The 26,249-nt window shown below is 36.6% G+C and overlaps 2 protein-coding genes across 8 annotated transcripts in view; both read left to right on the forward strand.

Annotated features, from left to right (window-relative positions):
* LOC143895896 (3-hydroxyisobutyrate dehydrogenase, mitochondrial) overlaps positions 1–2,724 on the forward strand; it is a 29,265-nt gene extending 26,541 nt beyond the window's left edge. For 3 of the 6 annotated variants that reach the window (XM_077403396.1, XM_077403368.1, XM_077403387.1), the window contains exons 2-7: positions 255–334; positions 417–595; positions 674–795; positions 1,682–1,892; positions 1,991–2,117; positions 2,436–2,724. In XM_077403396.1, the coding sequence (XP_077259522.1) occupies positions 299–334; positions 417–595; positions 674–795; positions 1,682–1,892; positions 1,991–2,117; positions 2,436–2,618 (858 nt within the window). In that variant the 5' untranslated portion in view covers positions 255–298 and the 3' untranslated portion in view covers positions 2,619–2,724. Of the gene's footprint in view, positions 1–214; positions 335–416; positions 596–673; positions 796–1,681; positions 1,893–1,971; positions 2,118–2,435 lie in introns of all 6 variants that reach the window. The other 3 variants (XM_077403360.1, XM_077403378.1, XM_077403404.1) reach the window with 2 other exon arrangements.
* Positions 2,725–4,632: 1,908 nt separating this feature from the next.
* Positions 4,633–26,249, forward strand: part of LOC143895928 (LIM and SH3 domain protein F42H10.3-like) — a 30,746-nt gene continuing 9,129 nt past the window's right edge. Inside the window, exons 1-2 of one of the 2 annotated variants that reach the window (XM_077403430.1) lie at positions 4,633–5,510; positions 16,429–16,523. In XM_077403430.1, coding sequence (XP_077259556.1) covers positions 5,442–5,510; positions 16,429–16,523 — 164 coding nt within the window. In that variant the 5' untranslated portion in view covers positions 4,633–5,441. The remainder of the gene's footprint in view (positions 5,511–16,428; positions 16,524–26,249) is intronic. The other variant, XM_077403433.1, reaches the window with a different exon arrangement.

Genomic DNA, 26,249 nt, shown 5'->3' on the forward strand with positions numbered 1-26,249 from the left:
GTACCGGCACGGTTCTTACAATTGAAAAAGTGTATATTAGATAACACTGTTACGAACTATGGTCCAAAGTTCAAGCATAGAGAATCGATTAACCGGTGAACGTTCTTAACTAATATAATCGGTTTAAATTACTAGATATTAGCGAAGGCTTTTACAACTAGTTTATATATATATATTTTAACATCACATGAATTTCTTACTTCTTGCGAAATAGATACACATGCTTTTTAACATGTTTTACGGCATCAATTTAGGAGCGAGATGTTATTCAAAAATAGGATTCGTTGGACTGGGCAACATGGGCGGTCATATGGCGAGAAATCTGCTGAAGAAGGTAATTGGAAGTAACATTTGATGAATTATTGTCTTTTTCAATTAAACGATTTTCATTAATAAATTCATTCTTGCATTGTCAGGGATATAAGCTCACTGTATATGACGTGAACAAATCCGCGGTGACGAATTTAGTGGAAACGGGTGCAAGTTGTGCGTCAGATCCGGCTGAAATGTCAAAAGAAGTTGAAGTCGTCATCTCGATGTTACCTTCGAATGAACATGTTCTTGATGTATACACTGGCAAAAACGGCGTGTTTAGGTAAAAATCAATTTTGAAGTCCAGCATTTATAAATTGCAATTTGCGATTACTTCATTTATCGTTGATTTTGGTTGTAGTACAGCGAAAAACAATGTTCTACTGATCGACAGCAGTACCGTAGACCCATCCGTGTCTCAGCTGGTCGCATCGCAGGCTCGAGAACGGAATTTGAGATTTATTGACGGTCCCGTTTCAGGAGGTATGTATTTTATTCATTCAAGATACGTAGAGGTAGCATATATGAAGAAACGAAAAATATGAATTTACCATGTAGAAACGAATTAAGTATGCGCGAATTGTTGACTAAAGTAATAGTGAAAAAGTATAATAGAAGTAACCTTACTCTCTGTTTTTCGTTTTTATCATGTTTCTGTAAGTTTGATTCTTTAGTCTATCTTCTTATGATAGCATCTTTTAAAGATTATTACGTATATCAAATTAATAATCGTAGAATCATCTCTTTCTAAAGAACAAATTTTACATTATTGACTCACTTATATTATAATTAATAAAACACACCTTTGACAACCTCATCCTATTTTTTATCACATTAAACTAGACTTGTGCTCTCTTCAGAACAAAGAACTATATATGTATATTGTTTATTTTCTCTTTCTTTTTACGTTTTTGACCTCACATAGATGTTTTAATAATTCTAATTGTTGACTAGTTTTTAAATTAAATTAATTTATTGTATAATGTTTTCAACTTTAATGTGGCCCTTTGTAGCCTTATTGTTATAATTTATGTAGTTCGCTTTTTATTTTTTTATTTAGTTATAATATATTAATTTATCTTTGTATTTATTCTTTTTATTTATTATTACTAGTAGTTTTTAACTAATTTTTCCTTTATCTTTATTAATTGATTGAATTTATTTTATGGCTAATAAAAACTCGGCGCTGTTTGAAACGTTCCCGCGGTAAATTTTTTATCAGCTAAGATAATAATTCTTATTTTATACTACAACATCCTCATTGTTTTTTTTTGTTTACTGATTTATTGGTTTATTACATCGCTCATGACCTTTCCTCATTGTTAAAATAAGAAATTACTGCATATGTTAAATCGTGTCGATTTCGCAGGTGTAAACGCAGCCAAGGATGGTACATTAACATTCATGGTGGGCGGCTCGGAGACAGACTTTAACGATGCGAAATCTATCCTCGAAACTCTGGGATCTAGAATAGTGCACTGCGGAGACGTAGGCATGGGACAGGCCGCTAAGCTCTGTAATAATATGTTATTAGCCATTAGTATGATTGGCACTGCGGAGGCATTCAACCTTGGGCAAAAGTGAGAGCACCATTGCAGCGGTGTGCATGGCGCTCGTGCATGATTGTGGTCTTCAACGCTGCAGTCGGTAGTTTTATAGAATGCGTTATATATTTCAGGTTAGGCTTGGACGCCAAAATATTTGCGGACATCGTGAATTCCAGCACAGGCAGATGCTGGTCTTCCGATCTTTACAATCCGGTTCCAGGAATTTTGCCCAATGTACCCAGCTCGAAGAACTATGAGGTAATCGAATGTGAAAGTCTTTTGCGTGACCCGACTTTCTTTTTATGACGCGCTGATTATTCTCAGAAGCAGAATTCCAACCGGAGAAATTGAGATAATTAAGAAAGATAAAAATTTCAACATTTTCGGTTACAAAATTGATGTAGCTCGCGTAATTTATTTAGAGAACTTTTACAATTTTTATTCAAAACCGGATAAGCAAAACGTAGTCGTTTCATCGAATTTATTCCAATATATCATCATTCGTATGTGATTTTATGCGCACGTCTAATGGGAGCTGTGATGATTGTAAAGCTAACAACAAGTTCACACGTGTAGGGCGGTTTCGGGACAACGTTGATGGCCAAAGACCTGGGATTGGTGCAATCCGCCGCGACCAGAACGCAAACTCCGATTCCCCTCGGTTCTATGGCGCATCAAATTTATAGAGCGATCATTGCTCAAGGATTCTCGGACAAGGATTTCAGCGTGGTCTATCAGTTCCTTAAAGGTAAAAATTGAAAAGACTTGGAAAAATTTATATTATAAGTTTTGTTAAAATAATGTATGTACCATATATTGTCTCGAATAAAGTGAACGAATTTTTTACTTGGTTTTGTTTACAAAAGCTGATGTGTTTTTTTTTGTATTTTCTATCCAACACCTTAACATCGGACGATTATAATCTGCATTACTCATGCGTGTTCTAAAACCTGCAGAGGGCACCAGTTGATAGACAGGGGCTAAATAATATAATGATTCCTGTTATATATATAGCGGCAAGATCACTATTGACTTTAATAACGGGTAAAATTTTATTAAGACTGTACGTAGGTGTAAATATAAAAAATGAAACTATGTATTACCGTGCCAAATAGACTTGCTCCTACTAGCTGTACTGAATATTTTTCTAATAAAAAAAAAATAAATGATTTCTGTCCTGTGGGAATGATCCGTTATTTAGGCTTAACAAACCCATAAATCTGAGTTCAATACACAGTAGGCACTCACATATATTTATACACGCATGCATCTATACGTACATTTTTCTGTATGAAAGTTTTATAAACATTCGAAAAAAGAAACTAGATATAATATAGTCTAATCTGAGAAGAATAATAGAAATTAGAATAATAAAAACAAAAACCTATAAATATCTGTTTGTAATAAATAGAGCAGAAGAGCTAAACCTCATTTTTCTATTTATATTTTTTACAAAGATAAATAATTTCTGTGAATTGTTAGCTTTGTACGATTAGCTTTGATAGAATGGTATTTAAAAATACATTATAAAATTATTTTCTCATTGATAGAAAAGTTTCTGTACCAAAATAAATTTTTATATATTATTTTTAAAATCATTTTTTGTTTATAGCACAAGCTGGTATATTAGTACGCTGTATTATCAACGCTCTCCCATCTTACAGTTCAATTCTAAGTTTACAGTTGTAAATAATACGTTATATAAATAGCAATAATAATATAATAATCTTGCTAAACATGCTGCGTCATATATGAAATTTCATCGCATTGCTTATTCCGTTACTGATTACAGCGAAAGTAAACAAATTCATAAAATACAGATAATTTAGCGTTGACTAACGTAGTACTCGAATCTGCTCAGCTTTATTACATTTATCATATATATTAGTTATTTCTTTTAGACGGCAAAATGTTTCTAAAAAGTAGTGTAATTGAAATGAAATTTGCCAAAAGTTAGATTCGCAATTATCTAATAAAACTGATACGTTATTAATAATAATTAGTGTATTAACTATTTCTTTAAACATTACCTTACACAAGATAGCGCGTAAACCAACGTTTTTATCCATTTATGTGTGATTCAATGGAGAAAAGAAAATTCTAATATATATACACACACACATCCTGTAAATATTTATTAAATATTTTCTGAAAAAAAATTTTTTTTTTCTTTTTATTCGTGCATACGTATATGTAACGTTGCTTCAGTGCGTCTCTTCGGGATAACATTTTTGGCGCAAATGTCGCGAAAGTTGACACAGTTCAGTTTCATTTTGTACTCCGAATGGGAATCATTTAGCTGCACTGACTGAGCTGGGCTGAACTGGTGCAACAAGTTAGAGTGAGACATTGAGACAAGTATATTATTGTTCACTCTAACTTACTGCACTGGTGTGCACCAGTTCAGCCAGTGCAGTTAAAAGAAACTGGCCATGGTTGCGTGTTACGTGTTACATATAAAAATACAAGTTTTTTGACGAATGCAAAATTCTGTTTTCCGCGCATTTGTCGAACAAAGGCTGAGTTTCTAAATTTATTGCTGAAAATCTATAGTATACGTTACGTGTACTATAGATTTCCAGCGCTGGCAATGAATTTTTATATAAACTCAAGCGTCGATGGCGATTTAGCCGACCCTGAGCCGCGCACGCGCTCAGCCAATCGCGCGCGTCCGAATTGCCCCACGTGACGCAAGCGTTCGCTCTCGCGGCTCTCGCAGAGTGCACCGCGCACCGTTGGCCGTTGAGTCGTTGACTAGCGTAGTGCAGCAGCGTAGTGCGCAGTGCGCGTCCCACCATCGCTGTCGTTTGACGGCTCTTTTTTGTGATTAGGCGAGGACGAGAGGGCAGTGCGGTTCGGTGCGAGTTCGAGGGTTTTCCCGCTGTCGTTTCCGTGGGTCTCGCGCGAGTCAAGAAACGATAGAGAGAGAGAGAGAGAGAGAGAGAGAGAGAGAGAGAGAGAGAGAGAGAGAGAGAGGAGAAAACTAGAAAAGTGGGGACGTAGAACGGGACACGAGAGCGCGTTTACAAAGTCCGACGTCCGACGCCGTCGAGTCGCCGTCCAGTCGCGGAAAGATAATACGGTCGAGCCTAGTCGGTGACTAGTTTTTCCCGCCGGATTTTCGCGATCTGGCGCCAGCAGCAGCCGTCCGAGTCCGAGGCAGTCGTCCAGGAACGGCGGCGGTCGGTCGGACGTGTCGCTGGTGTGTACAATACGTCACGCACGTGCAATACCGAGTACCGAGATCCGTCGGCTGAGTCGGCTCTCTTGTTGTGTGTGTGTGCGCGTGTGCGTATATATACATATACGAGCGTGTGTCCGTGCGTGCGTCCCGTCCTGTGTCGTGCGTGTGCGTGCGTGCGTAACACCGCGCTCGCAGTCGGTTGAGTCGGTGTCTCTCGAGGAACCTCTCGAGGATCCGAGGAACGGAGGAAAAGGAAATTTATATATTCGGCGAGAGACCGCGTGCGCGTACCCGCGCGGATCAGCATCGACATCCCGAGTGCGCGGTGAGCGGCGGTGAACCGCGGCGGAGAGGACGACGTGCGTTAGCCGAGAGAAGGAAGAGGAGATTCTATAAAGATGAGCAAGACGTGCGCCCGCTGCGAGAAGACGGTCTACCCGATCGAGGAGCTCAAGTGCCTCGATAAGGTACGTAAAGAACACGGCTCGCTCGATAGGGAGAGAGTCCGGGGGAAAGGGGGGGGAAGCGCATCCCTCTCGAGTTCTGATCTCCCGAGAAAGGAGTGCCGCTCTCCCCGGGAAGGAGCGGGAGAGATGTACCGTTCCTGTTCGGCCCCATTGAGTAGGGCTCGGCCCAGTGGCGGCCTTCCTCGTCGCCGTCGTCGTCGTGCGTGATGCACGCGTGTTTAACGTCGTGGAACGCTCCGCGCGCTCGCCGAAGGGAGCCGTCTCCTACTTGTTGCGTCTCGACGCGGCGCGGCGCGGCGCAGCGGACGGAAAGTTTCTCGTTCAGTTTTATTCAGTTCTGAATGAAAAATCGAATGAATGAATATACGTATACATATGTATGTAATAGTTTTCAGAAGAATCGGATAAAACCTGGAAAATGAAGCCGAGAAATCCGCTTGTTGCGCGCCGCGCCGTTCTCGCGACGCGAGAACAAAAGTACGCTTGGCGCATAAGAGGCTGCGAGATAGCTCCCCCCGTTCAGCGTGTCAAAAGGATGCGAGGACATTCTGGATGTTGTACGTTGCCGGGATCTCGATTGACTGTATTAACACCCGTTAAAAGCTGTTAGACCGTTACGAGGATATATATATATATATATAAATTCGTGTTTGTTTTCAGTTTGAATCTCGAATAAATAAAATCTAAGTACGGTACTTCAAATGGTGACGAGAGCGTGGGACGTTATGCCAAATATGGATATCAGAGAGCGATATTTCGAGTGATTTTTAAGCCCGGTAAATAAAAGAGATACAGGCGAGAAGATAAAGCAAAACGTCTTATCTCTTCCCTTTTTGGTTACATTCACGTTTAATTATTGTCTTGGAAGAACACAAGTCTCAGTCTTGATGATTCTGCCTTCGTTATGTTTACTACCCGGCTTGATTTGATACCCATAGAACGTTCCAGATGAATACAACAATGATAGAATTAAGTATTCGATAGAGTTTTTGGCACTCGCTGCTTTTAAATTTCTTCAAGCTCGCCTAAACTTCAATAACGTTTACCTAAGAACGAAGTCTATATGGAACTGGACAAATAAGCGCTAAATTACATCCGCGTTAAACGTTTTTTTTTTTTTAGCGCGCATTAACGTAGCAACGTTATTTTCTGGGGTTTTATTTTCCGATTGTTGTAGAATGTGCAGTCTCGCTCAAGGCATGGCATAGAACGGGTACGCGGCATTTTTTTCGAGATACACGCAGAAACGGAGTGGGAGTATACATGGCAGGATGTACCGTTCGCGAAACGATTGCAATGGTTCAACTGAACGTTTATAACTGGTATCTATAAATGTAGATTGCGGAAGGCCTAACATAGTGTTGCATAGCTTTACTCTTTAGTGTATTCCACGCATGAAAAAGTAAATTACAAATTATATAGGATGAAATAACAACGAGAAGGGATAATACGAGAGAGTATCTGTAAAATTAGAACGGCGTGTCCGTGCGTTTGTTTTAGTGTTATATAGGTATATCTTTTATTTTATTTTATTTATAGGTATATATTTGTATTTACGATTAAATATTTTCCAAGCATTTTTTTTTTTTAAAGCATTCACGAGGTGTACAGCACCGACACATTTTGTGAGAATATCACGTTGCTTACGCGTTATCTACGTATGCTAATTATCTACATACTTTGTATTGCATAATCATGTAACGGTATTCTATTATATATCTACTTAAACGAGTACATATGTACTTGTAAAGTATGTCGACTTGTAAAGTATGACGATATTCTTCGGGCAATTTTTGGGCACCAAGATGATACTCGCGTTCTTGTTTAGCTTCCCTCGTTTCTACGAATTCTTGTTTGCCGCCATTAACAATGAATATCGTTGAAATTTATTTCGCTCTATCCGTCATTCAAGCGGAATAAATCTCTTGCTTCATTCACCGTATGTACCAACTTCCGCTTCCGTCGAGGATAAGACCTTGAAATGTCGGATTTACGACTCGCGTTTTGCTCAAAACTGTGAAACCGTGAGCGAGTTTTGTGCGGGAAGTGTGTTTTTATCGCGAAAGACCGTGACGTGCAATTCCCATTTACTTCCATTCGCTGTGCTAATTTATCCGATTTTATTCGCGCGAGAGACCAGAGTCTGGAATTAGTCAGCCAATTATAGAAATTTTAGCTTAGTTTTGCGCTATTTCGATAATTTGCTTTATTCCAAAACAGCGCTTCATAAATATATATAGTTCGTATATTTAGCCACGGAAATGCAGGGAGATATACTCGCAAATTAACTACAATTTTAACGGTCTCTCTTATTTTCAATTTATTTACTATTATACGACAGGATTTATACAAGCGAAATTGTATTATTAACAATTTAACTCTGTAGAATTAAAGGATTAACCAATATAGTGCTATTGTACGAGTTTCCGTTGCGTACGTAGAATTAGCATGTTTTTATCTTAAATACGACGAAACATTATTTAGGGAGGATGTCGTGTAAAGAATTTATTTTACGACGGAAAAGAATCGTTATTTTATCTACGATTAATACGTTCTTAGTATCTGATTTCTTTTCTCGCGGCCGTTGTTGTCGGGAAGATTGACACATTATAGCGGAGCGAAACTTTTTTCGAGATAGATTACAGGATGTACCGTTCTCGTTTAGTTCCGCTCGTCGAGCCGTCCTCAGTTCCATTCGCCGCGATATTTCTCGTCTCGTTTATCCTTACGTTGAATGACCGATACTGAGCGCGGTCTCTGCATACAGAAAGAGAGACGGGAAGAGACAGAGAGAGAGAGAGAGACTCTTCTCTTCAGTCAGTTTTACGCTGAATCTTTCTTCCATAAGCGCAGACGATAGCTCTGCGCCAAAGATTTATCTTTTTTCCCGCGTTAGAAATGAACTTTGGAGTGAAGTAGACGAACTTTGGAATCTCTTACGTCAGCGCATCTTCATTTAGAATAATCCGTTCGCTGTCGCTTTATGGTAATAATAATCGTTAATCTTTATATGTTTATTTACCACGAATAAAAGGAATTCAGATTCCTTCGCTCTGAGAAGGGATTTGAACAGTAATTAACTTTGTGTTAGGTTTCTTATGTATTCTTACGTATCTTGTCCGGATGTTCGCGATTACACGAATATACTTACTATTTATTTAATCCCTAAATGAAGATATATAGAGGCTCACAAGCTTCCACTAAAATTTCAGTTTCTCTAATCAATGAGGAACTACAATTTTATTTTTATTATTTTTTATATGATTACTTCGGCTACATAATATGATATTTATTATAAAAAGGAAATATATATATACATGCAAATATGCTGTACGTGTTTGAAAAGTATCTTATTTGTACAGTTCGGTACTAAAAGGCTTATAAAAAAAACTCGTTAGGGCGAGTTAACGGGTTTTTTTTTAATCGCGTGGGCGGCATTCAGCGCCCGAAAAACGAACTTCGGGCGTTCGAGAGGAGATAGAGGAAGTCAGGATCCTAAATTTGGATGTGTATCATGCCGCACGATCGCTACGTTGGTTTTCTAAATCCTCTCGCACGTCGTTGCATGCGTCTATCGTATGCTCCATCCATTTTTGGTGTCTAGCTCCCGCAAAGAGAATGAGGAGACACTTCGTCATAGCGTGAGGTTTACAAAGGCAAAATAAAAAAAGAATATTCTGATAAATAACTAATCCATCTCAATCGATCTGTTCCTTTAATTAAACTTACCAGAAATTATATCGTAGAATTTTTCAGAGTCTGAAAAAAATTATATTTACATGTTTCTTTATTTTTATTTTTATTTTTTTTTTAATCTTAATTTGCGAGAGCCTTCCAATTTAGCAATTAATGCTTATACATATTACATATAAACTTACATATAATAGCTTACATATAAACTATTTTGTGTATTATTTAAAATAGCATATATATTGTCAAAAGTAGTTAGTAGATATCTTTTTTGTTCACTTGGACTACTTGTAAATTACTTTGCATGATTATGCACTTTTACATGTAAAATTGTAGATCGTTGTTTACGCTCGAGTTTACGCCTGTTTCCGTCACACGTTCGCGATGTTTCATGAAATTGCGCGGTTGTAAGTTGCTACTGCGTCTCTCCCGTCTCCTCGAAGGAATCCGAGGAACAGAGGAGGAAAGAGAAACGAAAGAAATGGAAGAGCGGCGCGATACGAGAAGGAATTGAGACGAGACGCATTACGTTACGCGGTCAACAGACCGAAGACGGATTAAAGTGCACGAGGGAAAATTAAGGGGGAAGGGTCTAACGAAGGAAAATGTTCGTAGCTAATCAAATTCTTCGCGTTTGGACGATGAATTCTTCTGTGAAAACTTGCAAACTGTGCCGTCTGAGTTATTTCTCTCTCTCTTTGAGTTACTTTCTAGTGGTCGTCTAATCAAATACAAAATGTAATCCAATCAATCTAATCTAATCTAATCGACTTTTTTGTATTCTTGCAATTAGACGAGAAATCCGTAGTTTTAATATTCCGCTTTTTAAACAGATAGATATTTATTTAAGACGCATTTTATTTATTTCTTTCATCGCATGGATGCAACAAATTTTGAGTATTCCATATATTTTTACAATAGACAGTTATTATATACATTGTTCTTATTAGTATATTTTACGGGTTTTCTTAATTATTACATTATTCAGTGGTATTGCAAGATACTTATCGTTTTACTTTGAAAAGTAAGAATGATAATAAAAGAATACGAGAGATATTAAAATGAGATATACTTAAGAATATATTTAAATTTATTATATGCTTTTTTCATATGACTTTTATTTGTTTTTTTTTATTTTTTGTTGTGCAACCCGCATTCAATACGGCACGCGCGGTCTAAGTTATATGTCGACCAGGAGCGATTAATTTATGTTCTATTAGTGAAGAGCAGCAGCTACTTGCCGTTTCCCAATCTCCCCTCTTATCTCTCGTGCCTAATAGGTACACGTTTTTTAATCATAAATAGCTATTATTATTTTGACCATGGTCTCACGAGTATCTCGCTTAATGCTTTGATGTTCTTTCATTATTACTTTCTTTCTCAAATATGTTAAGAAAAAAATGAAGAGAGGAACTCAAATTCTATATTCTATTTCCCTTTCTCGTATTTATTATAAACCAAGATTTACGGTATTACTATACTATAATCATATGTTCAAAAATTAAGAAATCCTAGAAATATTAATTACTTCCTAGAGATCTTAATTAGCTATATAATTAGAAGTTAATAACGTATATACTGTGCAGCATTATACGTAAGATATATGTATGTTAATATCTGTATAATTTCTATAAACAAATTGATTTGTTCGCTTATTTTTAATAAACCTCTAAAAATAACTTTTATTCGCGAATGAGGACGCTAATATCGTTTGCGATATGAATATGCATCGTTCAACCTGCAGCAAAACTGCAACGAATTACGAGCTGAGGCTACCCGGTTGCGTGGGCTTCGCAACAGGTGGGAGTCGATCTAAACCTGTTGCTTCTCTGTTATGCTTTTCTCAAGAAATTCACCGATTCGAAGAATTCGCAACAGAATACCATATACCGTATTGATAAAACGTAGCTTTACGCAACCCGAATTATTACATGTTTACGTCGACATACATTGAAATTGTCACGCGTTTTCGCATTCTTTACGCGCGAACGAAATCATCGGATTATTAATTTTTACTCATTATTATTTTTATCAATTGCGTGATTAATTATATAGTAATAATATTCTCATATTCCTATTACAAGCTAGCTACTTACAAATTCGTTATGGCTGCGCAAACTTTGGATACTCAATTTAGTCATATAGCGTTTAATTGAGCGCAATCAGACTAAACGACTTCTCACTTTTCTGGAGACCCGTTGCTTTTTAGTCATTAAGTATTCCTGCTATGCCAACGATGCGGTGCGGCATCCGGTTGTTCCCACCGTCTATTACGAAGGCATATGAATAGCGATTACATAGGAAATACACACATGGCATGCGATTCTTTAAACACGCGGGAAAAAAATGGAGCTATTTTTAACGTTAATAGTTCGTTTAATAGTTCTTTCTCTTTGCGGCCTACCCATAGATAAATCAATTCTATAATCTGTATTACCATCACGATACACAATTTGTCAGGAATCGCACTAACAAGCGAAGAACATGAGACAATTTAGCAATGGTATGCCCGAGGGTATTTCGCTGGTGGTAACTTCGTAGTAACATGATTTCTATAAGTCAAAAACAGATAAGACATAGACCTACTACGAGGTCACATCTAATGGCTTGATAATCTGCTTGATAATTTTGTACTAGGAATTACACGATATAAATAATATCTCGATATTTTATTTTTAAATAATAATTTAGTATTTTTCTGTAGAGCTATACTAATTTAGATGAATCCTCTACTGAACAATGAATTTTTTTGTTGATTTTTTATTCTATTTTTAACGTGCTCGATTAAATATTTAAAATATTTTTATTGGGTTTAATTCCATGATTGTAATCGATGTAAATATTCAATGAAGTAATTTGCATTACGTTTGTCACGTAACGTTCAATATCCAGCTCGTTAGAAAGGTACGCGAGATCGGTTGTCATTGTTCCACCGAATACCCCCTACTCGACAATTCACTGCGTAGCCGAACTTTCACTTTCGGCGATAATATCGATTTAAGCGCCATTCTTCCTTGGCTTTTCGACGAAAATATACTACCGCGCGGTGGTTGATGTAATCCCTTCTTTTTAACGAGTAACGCAATCATTACAAGGAGTTTCGTATACAGCATGGTTTGGCTTTTTACTTCCATAATAATTGCTATATACGGTATTTAATGTAAAAAGTAATAGATATCTTTTAGATATAAATTGTTTACGTAATTATATATCTAGTCCATAATGTAATGAGCTCCGGATGCTGTTTGGCGGCAAACAAATCACGAAGTTTTATCTTATCGCAAGTCATCGACGATAAGAATAATGTTATAGAGCACTCGAGTGCGACCATTATCGGATTCTTGAGTTTTTTATATGCGTATCGGGGCATTAAAACGCATAATTAAGGTCATATCCCATAGCGCCGTCGCGCATTTAACGCCGAGCGTATTCAAGATATGTGAGCGCGGTTTTGCCGCGCGCGCTGACCGCTCTCTTCTTAATCCAGGACACCGTATACACAGCAACTATAAATAAAATACCTCTTGCGAAACAAGAGCCTTGCACAGGCGAAAAACATTCCGAAATCGGATGAAAGTGCTCGGTCAAGAAAGCCCAAGTACAGCGTTATTCTCCCTATGTAGATATCAGGACTGGTGCGGTCGAACAACTCTGTACATTATAATCTTGCAAACTAAAAGCAAGCCTATGTATAACCACGTTTGCACGCAATAATATAATATAGTGTACAAAATAATTTAATTGTTTTTTATTGGTAAAATTTCATTTTTGGCACGATCGAAAGTAGAATTATCTTGTATAGGCGCAATTCGAAACGCGTTTCTATAAATTTTTGGATCTCTGATTCATCTTCGTGTCTATATACTTACTCTTTTTATACGATTTATTTTAGCGCATATTGCGATCTTTTCTAAACTGTAAAGCTTCATTGCAAGATATATGTATCAAATATGAAACGTTAAAATATGAGATCAATTTTTAACCACAGGCATTCCTGTGTGTTCAACAATACAGTCGTGTTTGTTACAAGCATATAACATGTATCTTGCCGATCGCGCGATACAAATAAGGTACCGTTGCATTCATTACCAGTCGCATTCCGAATTGTCTCGTGAATCGACACCGGTGACCTCGCCGTCAAGAAATCGAAACGTGCCGCGCTTCGAAAAAAAGAAATTCCGTGCCGACAATGTTTTATTTAACACTGCTATGTTTGCTGACCCTTTACGGAATTAAGAGCGAAAGTGTTCGATATACAAAACTCTTCTTCGTGATGCTTCGATCCTGCAATGCACGATTAAAATCGTGCTTTTGCTTGCCGGCCTACTCGATTTAATCTTTCATTCCAGTTAAAATAAATGCTGATGTTATTAACCAGTTGACTTTTTAACTATAAGAAGCTTTGCTACAGCTGGACGTTTAGTCTATTGAATAGTTATAGGTTATAGGTTATAGTTTACCGTATATGAAGACTAGTTTAAAGGCTTGCAAAATTGTTTTACGTATCCGCTACCTTTTGTCCTCGCAACTATTTTCTAACGTATGCGGCTTTCGAAAGGATCATTAAAACACATTGCGGTGTGCCTTCAGCTTCCTGCTCGCGATGCGATTTTGCAACGAAGGAAGTCTTATATGAGAAAATCGTGTGCTACTAACGATTGTAAAACGTATAAGAGAATAGCTAATGAGCATATTTTTTCAAGTGACTCCTTAAAATCCTTGAAATGTATAATGTTTTTGTTCCAATTCAACACTAAATTATTTATTGTTTTTTACCCCAAAAGATATTTAATAATTTAAAAGCTACTAATTTTCCATCCTTTAACACGGGGATATAATAAGGAAGTTGCACAGTAGACTCATTTCATAGTAATGAATCATCTCGTGTTTCGAGACTATCAAGATCGAGTTGTCGGGGACTGCAGCGTTCTCTCGCGATCTGTAACCTTTGTCGATTCCTGAGAACGGCCTTGCCGATTTGCCTCGATACGACTACGATATGACCTTCGATTGTCTAGATTAGTTTAATAGATGGCTTGACGCGATGAATAAAGCCGTACGTGTGCTTCGTCCAGCTGCAACAAAGCTTCTTACACTCTGGAGAAGTAAATTTATATTTCTTCATAAAAAAAAGCAATCGCCTTAATTTTATTTTTTTATAACGCAGCTTTACGTCGGCTTGAATCTAAATTCAGCATGATTAAGGATATAAGTTTGAGATGATAATGTTAAAAAAAAATATCGACGAAGTATAAGAGAAAAGTCACAAAATTTTTAAAATTAATATAATTTTTTCGATACATATTGCTCAAAAGAAACAATTTCTATAATAAATTAGGAAATATGTTACAATATAATAACCAAACATTTAAAAAAATTATAATTATATGAATGTGTAAGTTTGTGTAATGAAAAACAGAGAGATATATATATATACTGTATAGAATATATTTAATCAATTTAATATCAATTACTAAATATAAAATATAAGCGCCGTACTTGCCGTTCAATATCTGATATTCAACTTCTTGGAGGGATTATCGTGAAGTATATTACCAAATCTAGGATTGAATTGCAAACTCATCAAGAGAACTCGTATTAATCTTACCGTAAGCTTCGTAATAACGTTTCACACATCATCATGCCGGTTTGAAGAATCTTAACGTGTCTCGTAATGTTTGATGCGAGAGAGATTATGGGAGGATACGCACAGCTGCTAGATTGCAGCAAACGTATTTGGTTAATGCCCGTTGCGCTGTACCGCGTGAAAGCCATGTATCTTATTTATCAATGGCATATCGGGTATAACGTGACAAGGTTGAGTGCCATTTCAAGAATCTAACTAAATGTAGTTTAGCCTTTTCGAGATGAAAGGGTTATAATATAATAGATGCACTTTTAATACCGTTAAGCAGTCCGGAGAATTATATCTCGGGTATTAAACGATTATTGTATTTCTTGCTTTTATCAGCTCATAACTCCGCGAATTAGGTCGAAATACATTGTTATGTTATTTATCCATGATTCTCTCGGAAAACAGCGAAGTCGTTAATATAGTGATTTGCGAGGTCAATGGTCATAGCTAATGGAATAATTATCTTTTCTATATGTGTAGGACGGAATATTCGAAAATGTTGTCACTGGTCTTGCTCAGAATAGCATAACTCATTTTTGTTTGTATATTAATTTACAATTTTATTTATTTTATTTTGGTTGAAACGATTTTGTATTACTGTATGCAGTTATTAACCCTTCGTCAGCAATCATGTTTTACTAATTCGTCGTTCGGGGTCGTTGTTCGAACACGCATTGACAGGAACCGCGGCGTCACCGCGGCAGCGAAACTTCTCTACCATAAACTTTTTTTAGAGGTGGAAAATTCACAAATAATTTGGCTAAACGTTTCTATATCGGTCTGCTATATGCACCAATTAATAATAAGCGAAAACTTTCAACAGACTTGAAACTTCTTCCTGTGATAGCTATAAATTTGTAGCCTATAATATTATGTTTTCTTCTCTTAGAGAAAAGTACACTTCCACACAAAACTTGTAATTAATTTCGGCGGTTAAATACTGAAGAATATCTCGTTAAGAGAGAAAGATTATTGCGAAAAACCGTGATAATTGCGCCTCATTAACGACACACGATTATCTGTATAAGAAATTTATAGATTGCTTTTATATCGATATCATTATTATGAAATATTGACAGTCCATAACATTGCGAATAAGGACGCAAGATATCATTGTCGTGCCGTAATGTTATCACCGCTAATAATACCAATCGTTACTTATCGCTGACGTTCATTTCCCGCAAGTGCAGTGCAATAAAACTTTGTGTGATGAAATTATTCTATAGTGAAAGTAAATAATTTATAAGCATATAAGCTCTAAAGAATGCGTAGAAAAATTAAGTAGGATACATCACGGTCTTAATAAGATTCGTAGAAAACAGGCCTTTTTAATATTTATAGAAGCACTTTTGTAATACACTTGTTGATGTAACCGCCGAAAGCGGTTGATGACGAAATACGCTGCACATAACATTATATCAGATTGTGAATCGGATCAGGTTTTATATGCCGATTGAAATTCGAAAATTTGAGCGTTATATTAAGCATTTTATTTATTTTTTTTCCAATTTTCTCCGCGCTGCGTGTGTTACGCAATTGCGTGAACCTGACAAATCGACGTGGAATGTCAATAACAACGTTTCCTTATTACAGACATGGCACAAGCAGTGTTTCAAGTGTCAGGGCTGCGGTATGACCCTGAATATGCGGACGTACAAGGGTTTCAACAAACAGCCATATTGCGAGGCGTAAGTATAAACGTTATATGTCTTCGTACTTGACTTCTCGTCTACATGATTGTGTGTACCTTGTACCTCTCGTGTCTCTGACGAAATCCGCGTTCCACTTTATTGCAGAAAGTCGACCCATGAAAACTGCTGTTCGCGGCGAGCCGAATTGTTTGTCGCGTTCTCTTTTTTTTGTCGTATACCGAACTGCTTTACGCAACCAAAGTTAATCGCGGTAATTCAACACTTATTGGCGAGAGCTATTGTCCGGAAAAAAATTATAATGAAGCGCAAAATGCGTGAACGAGTTCATTTTTTGCGTTTAATTTCTTGCACTTTATATTGTAACGGAGAGTGGCTATGCGTTTTATGTATTTTTTATGACACTATTGTCATAATATTTTAATATGAATTTAATTTCTCCAATTCAACATATCGCATACCTCTGTCAACATACCTCTGTCCTTGTTCATTTAATCTAAGAATGCGCGAATTATCTCCGTAATTATTGACTATACTTGAGAAGAAACATACCGTTCCCGCATTTAAGTGCCATAAACGTCATCCTCGTGCAGCACCGGAGATAGGATCCGAACGCGCTAAATGTTTATTCAAGATCTTTAAACGCGCAATTTGATTTCGCTGCGAATACGCTCGGCATGGCATACTCATGGGAAAGGAAATGCAACATCGGTATTATAGCGACGCTAATGGCACTAGCACGCGCCTCGCAGGCTCCTTGATGCACGCGTAGCAATAACGCGACGTTTAATATCCGGTGAACAAACGGGCTGAGAGGACTCTCGCCCCGCGAGAAGATCATACGAGAGGAAAATAGCCGCTCGCTCGCGCTCGGTTCGCGCGATTGCGAATCTCCGATGGTTAAACGCATATATGCCACAGGCGTGTCGACGCTGCGAAAGAGCGCGCGTCCTTTCACACGTCGCCGGTAGCGTAACGCTTTGCATAAGCAAGCTCCGCCTCGCGTGTCCTGCTCATATACGAGAGAACTCCGCAGAATAAATATCATTTTCTACGCCTAGAGTCACGAGTCTGTTCCGCAGTGACGTTTCGCGTGTCTGCTCGTCGTCGCAAATTAAACGCGCTTTCATCCGAATGAAGAATTAAACTGGAAAGCGACGGCATGTCACTGTCTACGTTTGAATGCATCATTGCACATTTTCTTCATTCTGTTGTCAGCGGCGTCTATCAAAGTAATATTAAACAGAAAAATTGTAGGTGATGTCTTATAACTTGTATCTCTCTCTATATTAGAAATAAGTTATTTAAACGCACTCTCTAGCAGAGGAAGGATATGCATTTAAATTTGAATATATCGAGTTAATTGAGAGATCATGCTCGATCAAAGCAACGTAATACTTACTAACAACTGATCGACGAAAACCCAGTTTTGTCGCGGCTATAATATTCCTGTTCTACTTGATTTTATATAAACATACATATACATGTGTATACATGTATATATACAACTCGGAAAGATTATAATTTAGCTTTTAATTAATACTACCGACGGTTCAATATTTTTCGTGGTTATTTTGCTTCGTAATGAGAAAAATAAGTCGCTGCTTATTTCGAGGAATACGACGAAGTATCGAGTTAATCATTGGGAGTGACTAAGAGATTTCGTCTTGTGACAGCCGTTTACTTATTTATTCCAATAAAACTGGCAATAATTATAAATTATTCCTGTCGCAATTTTTATAGTACTGTTTTAAATAAAGTAAGAAAAGTCACGGTTTGAACGTATATGAAAATTTTATGAGATAAGACGAAGAAAAAACGTGCGTAAACAAAAACTGTAACGATAATGTTTATCTTAATTAGGATTTCAAGTGTCTTGTTATAAACGTGAGACATTCGACACGATTTGAAAGTAATTAGAATCATGTCGTCGGGCGACACAACGAGATTAACTTGACGTTGCGGTTAATTTCGTGACCCCGACGGATATTAATTGTACTTTTTTGTACAACGGGAGGTCCCGAGAGGAAGCGTGTAGAATCTTTTAACGTTTTCTTGCGATAACCTCCTGACATCTTTTTATCAACTTTTTTGGCATCGTTCATTCGTTAACGGAATAACTTTCTTATTATACTTGTCTGTCGATTAAATATAAAAATTTTTTATAATCCAAATTCCAGGTTCTACATTTTACAGATATAATTATTTATTTATTAAAGATGTTTGTATACATTTTTTATTTTTGCATTAACGAAATTAACGAACCAAATTTACTAAATAAGGATTGTGTTATTATTTTTCAGACACTTGAAGTCTTTCCTTGATCGTGATAGAGATTAAATTATCTCGATGACGCGCTAATGGATCACTCATATATATAATTTCCTGTGTCTTAATCTTCGTCATTTGACTTGCTGTTGACGACAATCGGACGCGCTGCGGTTTTTCGCTGCGCGTCTTTCGTCTCCTCGTATCGGTATGCCACGTTGCACCGAGAGATATGTACTTACGTCCGTGACTCGTACAGTATTCCGGTTGTGCATCGCGATGACGAAATCTCCGAGTCGCGATTCGAATCTGCATTTCTCTCTTCTTACGTACGGCCCCTCTCTTCGGCGCTTATATGGCATATAATATGCTGCGTAATGACAAGTAATTCGCTCGAGATGCTTCAATCCTTTTCTCGGCGAGAAAGCGTCATCCGATACATTCAATAGGGGAACGCGAATGCGCGGAGAAAAAGTTTTTGATCGATTATAAAGTTGTCGTAATTATTAAAAGACCACCAAATGGGATATATACTGCTACTTACAATTTGAAATTAATTTGATGAGTAATTGCAAAAGTCTTATTTAAGAATTTCGAAGCGGTTTCTGCAGCTTATTTTTGTTGATATTCAAACATTCCTGGCTCGCGCTTTACATTAGCCACGCTCTAAACATTTATGAAATAAATTTAGAGTCTTAAAATACGCACACATGATTTATCACATAAATTGGCTAAGTTACGTTGTAAACCATTAAATTTCAACCTACGAGCTATCATCCGATTGAAAAGATACGACTTTTCGATAATTTACTTAGGGCTATTATGCGTCATTTTAAGCATCTCGCATAGACGGTCGTTGCATGTTATTGCTTAGAAAGTTGCTTACTTGACGCAAAGCCGCATTTATTATTTGCTCGAGGCATTTGTGCCCGTTTGTGCCTTTTTTAAGATTGATTAAAGGAAATGGGCACAAAGTCAACGACTCTGCGGATATGATGTTTCATCGAGAGAATTTCGTATTCTACGTACATCGAGCAGCAGTATGTGTCAGCGATGCGTGTCGAATCAGACGATGCACTGAATAAGTAAAGCCTAACACGTGTGGTTCATTCATATACGTCTGGTTGCCCCTCTTTATCTCTCCCTTACGCGCCATAACTTTATCTCTCTCGCTCATTATCTTGCCCCTATGCGAACCAACCTCAATTCATTCTCAATTTATTTTTCGCTCCTACATTTTATGCAGTTGTATAGTTACTTAATTTCTTTGCAGTAGTTCAAACATTTGAATGTAATAGCGTGTGAGTATGTCGCTTGATAAAATGAATTCCCATCCCAATCACGTCTTGCGTCATTTCAAACAGATTTGCCACTTTAATAAAATACATTATAAAATTAAAAATATCTGCACATTTTTACAAAATTTTATGAACTGAACATTTGCTTAATGCAACTAGTGGAACTAATTAGTTTAACAACTGTAATCAATTCCGGTAATACAATTTAATGATATTGTTGAGCATTAAATGATAAATAATAAATGTAAGCATTTTTATCATGTCCCCTTAATTCTTACATATCTCCATCTCTATTTCACCTTTATTTAAAGCGATTCGTTGCTAGTGCAGCCGTGATTTGAGACTAATTTCGAAATATCGTTTTTGGGGCATTGTTCGTCTATTCGAGATTTTCACAGAGGAGTATTGCGAATTAAGTAAAGTGGTCTCTTCGCACGGATATAACGTTACGATCAAATAAACACGTGTTCTGGGCTCTTTTACATACACGCTTCGCCGACACGCTATACATATATGTCGAATTAAGCGCTCTACCGGATAGTAGAAGAGAACACGTGTGAGATCCGCTTGCGCATCTTTTTTCCGTCTGCTTTTCCCTACTCCACATTTGTGTTTCCTCTTCGTACTTTAGACTTTTGTCTTGCTTGCAGGCGCGAATATGAGAATGTATGTACTTTCTTAAAGTAGAATTTTGATATTAAAAGCTTATTTTTTCAATATGTGTTAAATTAATCTATTTTTGCATAAATATTTATGCAGGAAAATTGCATTTAATTAATTTTTTATTAAAAACATTGGCGCCAAACTTGCTTAAAATTTATATTTGAGAGAAAAAGCTTTTTAGACACTCCGTTGCATTGTATTTCCTTCTTCGCTTTATGATTTTCTTATGTTTCTGGAGTCATATGCTATTTTTATATGTTAGATATGCTTTCCTCCTAAATTTCAATAAAATCGTACGAATCATCTGCGACTGTCGTTGGGTCACCGCGAATGACTCATTTCCTTCGACGACGATCGTTTCTATGTAGAGGATGTTACTCGTTTGCGTCTCACGATAATCCCGCATGTGGTATTTAACCACAGATTGTGGTCACATTTTCTTACATTCATATACATAAAAGGAGAGAGGTTTGCGTCGAATTCATTGGTGTGAACAGAAAATATACGCTCATCTCTCGACGATCTGAGATCTGGGTCGTGTGTTAATTTTGCAGAAACTGGGTTTTTTGTACACAGTCGCGTCTATTTTTCACAATCGTGAAATTTTTCTTGAACAATCCCACATCAAGTAATCATAATGTTATCGTAATGTAACGTGAGGTTGGACAAATTCTTGTTTAGTCACAATACAGTTTAGCATTTCGTTAAAAATGTTTATATTTTTATGAAAATATTTAGTTTGGCTTTAACTCTTATTATTTATTTTTAATCTACTATTTTTTTACAGCGACGTGATTATCTTTTTACATGTACATACATATTTTTTATATTTCATTTCTATATTCTCTTATGTTATTATATATATAGACTTTAAAACTATTTAAAAATATATGTATTTTTTTTCACATATCTTATTCATTATATCTTTACGCTCTGGTTTTACAACGCTATACCTGAATATATTTATAAAAATGCGGCGACTGCTTTTAACAAAGTATAATGCAATGCATAAACGTGCCCATGTCGAATCGTATTTGGCAGTCGTTCGCCTCGACGGCGAGCAGATGGAACAGGAAATGCCGCCGACTGTCACGTCGCACTTTTAGCTTGGAACAATTTAACACAGCTAGTCGTATAAAGGGGTGCCCAGCCTAGCGTGGCCTGTCTGCATGTCTACGGTGAACCGACCTTGTCCCACAATGCATCCATACCTCTGGACCCCGCCGTCGCTGCGGGCGTATGAAATTTTCGCAGCGCATTATACGAAGTCCGTGCACGGGCGGGGGAGGGGGCAACGTACGCACCGTACGCACCAAGATCACTCGCGTTGGAAATCCGCGATTAAAAGTAAATCACTATGAACGCGCGTTCACATCCGGTGTTTATCTATTTTGCGTAACACGCACTCGATTTACGCGAATCGCACAAAAGCGAGTCGGAATGAGCGAGTGACATGTGAGTTTCCAGTACGATATCGAAAGCGAGCTAGTGCGTAAAGCTCCTTTTCACAAATTACTTACATGAGATTTGCGTTATTACGTCGGAAAGGGAGAGTCGCTAGATATTCTTTTAAACGCGTATACCTTTTCCTTTTTTTTTTTACTGAACTGGAAGATGCAAAACGCCGAGCATCGTGTTACTTTGAGAAACGAAATAGTCTTGAAAGTCGAGATTCGTGACAAACTTACGTCTATGATCTTCAGTATATGTATCCTTATAGGTCTATATTACCAGGTAAAAAATTTCCAAATAGTTTCATTGTTTTACGTTTGAGAATGAGGAAAGTACATTGAACTTTCGTAAGGCAATTTTCTGTCGAGGAAATAATATCTCTTCTGAAAGGTTAACATTTGCCAGTAAAACTAAACGCCAATTCAACGCAGAGAATTACGCCTGTTTATGAGAACCGTACAATTTTCTACAGTTAATTAAATTGCAAAGTAATTGCCGATTACGATAGGAGTGATATTTCTTAATCGCACAAATTATAGATCACAAACAGGCGCCTAGTTTTGCTAACGTCGGCTAAATTTAGCTTAATGTACTTTTTTTTTTTATTTTGATTACATAAATTATAATTATATAATACATATAATTATGTGAGGCATTTTACTACATACATTGAAATTATCTAAAGAAATCTTGTACCGTATTTAAAAATAGTTATAAACGTCTTTTAATATTTTTACATTTTAAAAATATATTCACCGTTTCTCTCTCAAATATAACAATTAGATGAGAAAAGGACAAATTTTGTAGTACTTTTACAATAAGGCTTTACAAGGCTACAATTCATGCAATGTCTATCTTTCTCGGGCGTTTTTATGCTCTTTTGTCTCGGCCTTCGTGAGAATTTCTAGAATGCGGACACAGGTACGGCTTCGCTTTGTCGTCACGATTGACGTGCAGCAAGTTCCGAAGCCATCCGAGACTTAACCGCAGAGTAACGGAACCCAATAGACCCGCCCTGAGAAATTTCTCCCGCGGCAAGAAACATTGCGCGAGACTTTACAAACTGTGTTCGCGCATCGATGTAATATCGTACGTAATCACTCTTACGAGAAATGCGGTTTTAAGTCTTGCATTTGCTGCTATTTATGTTACTTCTCTGTTCGTACCTACCAATAATATATAAGAGGAAAACACCTTATGAAACTTTAAAGTTTGATAGCGTATAATTTAGATGTTGAAATCCTTGGTTTCCAATCAAATCAGGATAAAAAAGATTGAAATATAAAAATAACATTTTTTTTATTAGTTTTAACATTCAATAAATCAATTGGCATTTAAATTTTAATTCTTGCAGATTTATTCGTGGCATACGTTAATAATGTAGTATAGACATTAAATGGAAATAAGAGAAAGTTAAATTTATTATGAATTTTTTTATAATAAATTGATATAATAATTCTGGAATTCTGTATTGATTTTTTATTGAAGGTGACTCGAAATTTTTCAAGAAAAGAGATTACTGTAAACAAAGAGCTTCGTAAGTCATAGAACATAGAATATATTTGCCTGTTTAAATTTGTCGTTTATGTTTTATGTTAACAAATCGGACAACCTTTAAACTCATTGCCAATACAACTAAAGTGTTTAATGTGTGTAATAATATAATTGGTCATTGGTCAATTATTCGTTTAGCAAACGATATTATGATTCTTGGCCGTAATTTATCGATACCGTGCGTCTCACTGTTGCTATTCGACCGGTGTGATAACCAGGTGCAACAGATGTTATCCTCTCCAGTACATTGGTGTTACTTCGTAGTATTCGATAATCAAGCATGCATGGCAGTGTCGCTTGATGTAGAAAAATAATCCGAAGAAGGTTCGCTGAACAATCTGAAAGATATCTACGAAAATTTCTATCAGTCTGTCATTTGGTCGGTATTTATAATGTCGTCGACAAACAATTTAAATGCAGTTTTGTCTATATCATATTCATAAAAGAAATATTTGAATTCTTTTGTGTCCATTTCTACCAATGTAGATTAATTTTAATCTCGGTTTAACTTACTTTTTATTTTTTTCTAATTCTTAGGCTCAGTTTCACAAGTGTCGGTTAACTTTGAATCTTAGATTAACTCACTCTTTATCTCTATCTATAAGGGGGACCATTATTAGAAGGAGACGAAAAGTGAGTTAATCTGATTAAAAGTTAACCGACATTTGTGTGAAACTGGGCCTTAGAACTAAAAGAAGATAAAATAGTATATTACACTACCCGGCTTCGCCTCGGGGCATCATGACGAGCAGGACCGAGATTTCAACTTTTGGCCCGCGTAGTGTATACGATTTTTCTTTATAGCCGGTCGAAAGTACGTTATTAATTTTACTTTTTTTAACTTTAAATGTTAATAAGCATGTTTTTGATGTTTGCCCCCGACATTTGCGGCACGAGCGAAGCGAGTGCTGCTGGTATACGATTTTTCTTCATAGCCGGTCGAAAGTACGTTATTAATTTTACTTTTTTTAACTTTAAATGTTAATAAGCATGTTTTTGATGCCTGCCCCCGACATTTGCGGCACGAGCGAAGCGAGTGCTGCTGGTCGTGGGCAAGCAGGCATCAAATACATTCGAAGAGTCAAGTCTTGTCATATTTTGTAAAAATAAATTAATTCCATTCTATCAAAAATGTATTTATTTTTATTAGTTTAACAAATTATATTAATTATAATAAAATTTATTTAAAAAAACATATTATAAGCTAAAAACTCTTATTGCTTTTTTTTATCGTTTTCATTTTTACTTGAATGATCACAATTATTAAGAAAACTTCGTATAACTTCTTTCTCGTCTACGGATTCATCAGATGACATATTGTACATTTTTGCTAGATTATTGAATTGACTTTAATAATATTTTAATATTAAATTAACTGACGAGAGACAGAACAATATTGATGACTATTTTTAAGATTAAAGGGCGTTAAGGTTTAAGGTTATAGAGGGCGCGCGTGTACTTCTCACAGGGAGTAAATGTTAAACTTTCGTCCCTGCTATTAGGGACGAAAGTACGTACTTTCGTCCGAGGTATGAAGAAAATAAATTAAACCGAGATTAAAGTTAATTTACATTGGTAGAAATGGATATTAATGCATTAAATTCCACGGCTACGTATTCAAATAAGATTACGGATCTTTTCTTAAGTGAATACTCGGTGTATTGCGTATCAGATGCGTCATGACTCTACGAGTGATTTAATCATCTGCACTCGGATGAAATGCTTCGCGTTATTTTACTCGCGCCATATGTTATATTGGCATTAAAACTCCCACATTTTCCGCTTAAGATACACCCTGAGTGCGTCAGAAAAATTTGATAAATATTACGGACGTATATCATAGTACGTAGACAAGCGTTTGTTAAGAGATTAGTCATCGCGCATACATATATATGTGGTCAAATGATTCGATGAATCACTTCGTTACGTATTAATCGTGAACAATGTGATAGTCCGTGGATCTCTGAGGAGAAAAAAATTGGTTATGTACATTGCACGTATATTTGTAGATTTGTTAAAAGCCTTGAAAAAAAAATTTGTTCTATTTTTAGGATTAATTAAGACGCGTAAATTAAGTTAGCTAATTTTTATTTTTAATATTTCACGAATAAATAATTCTTGCAAAAATCTTGTTCTTTATTAAATGTGATGATAATGTAGAGATATTTGACATTTAGAGGCTCACGCCGTTTTGTCCTGTGTTAGTCAATCTTTATAATTCTAGTTTTATTATAATTCTATCATATCTTTATCTCGGTTAGATTATCTGAAATTGCGAGTTGCGTATTATTGTTATCTCTTTTATCATATCTACTTATTAAGTTATTACCTGTATCTGCCGTATAACAATTGGAAACGTGCAACGGAAGTCGCACGAGAAGACGCGGGCCGTATATTGTTTTCTAATTTTTCTTCGTCCGCGGTCGTTTTCAACGTTAGTTTTAGCGGACCTCCTCCATTTTCCACGCTAAATTCGAGGAACTCGGATGCGCATCGGTCGACAGGATAATTCTTGCTCGCCGAGCACGTA

The sequence above is a fragment of the Temnothorax americanus genome, unplaced genomic scaffold (genome assembly GCF_048541705.1).
Source record: "Temnothorax americanus isolate GAGA-0224 unplaced genomic scaffold, ASM4854170v1 Scaffold1, whole genome shotgun sequence".
Classification (NCBI taxonomy): domain Eukaryota; kingdom Metazoa; phylum Arthropoda; class Insecta; order Hymenoptera; family Formicidae; genus Temnothorax; species Temnothorax americanus.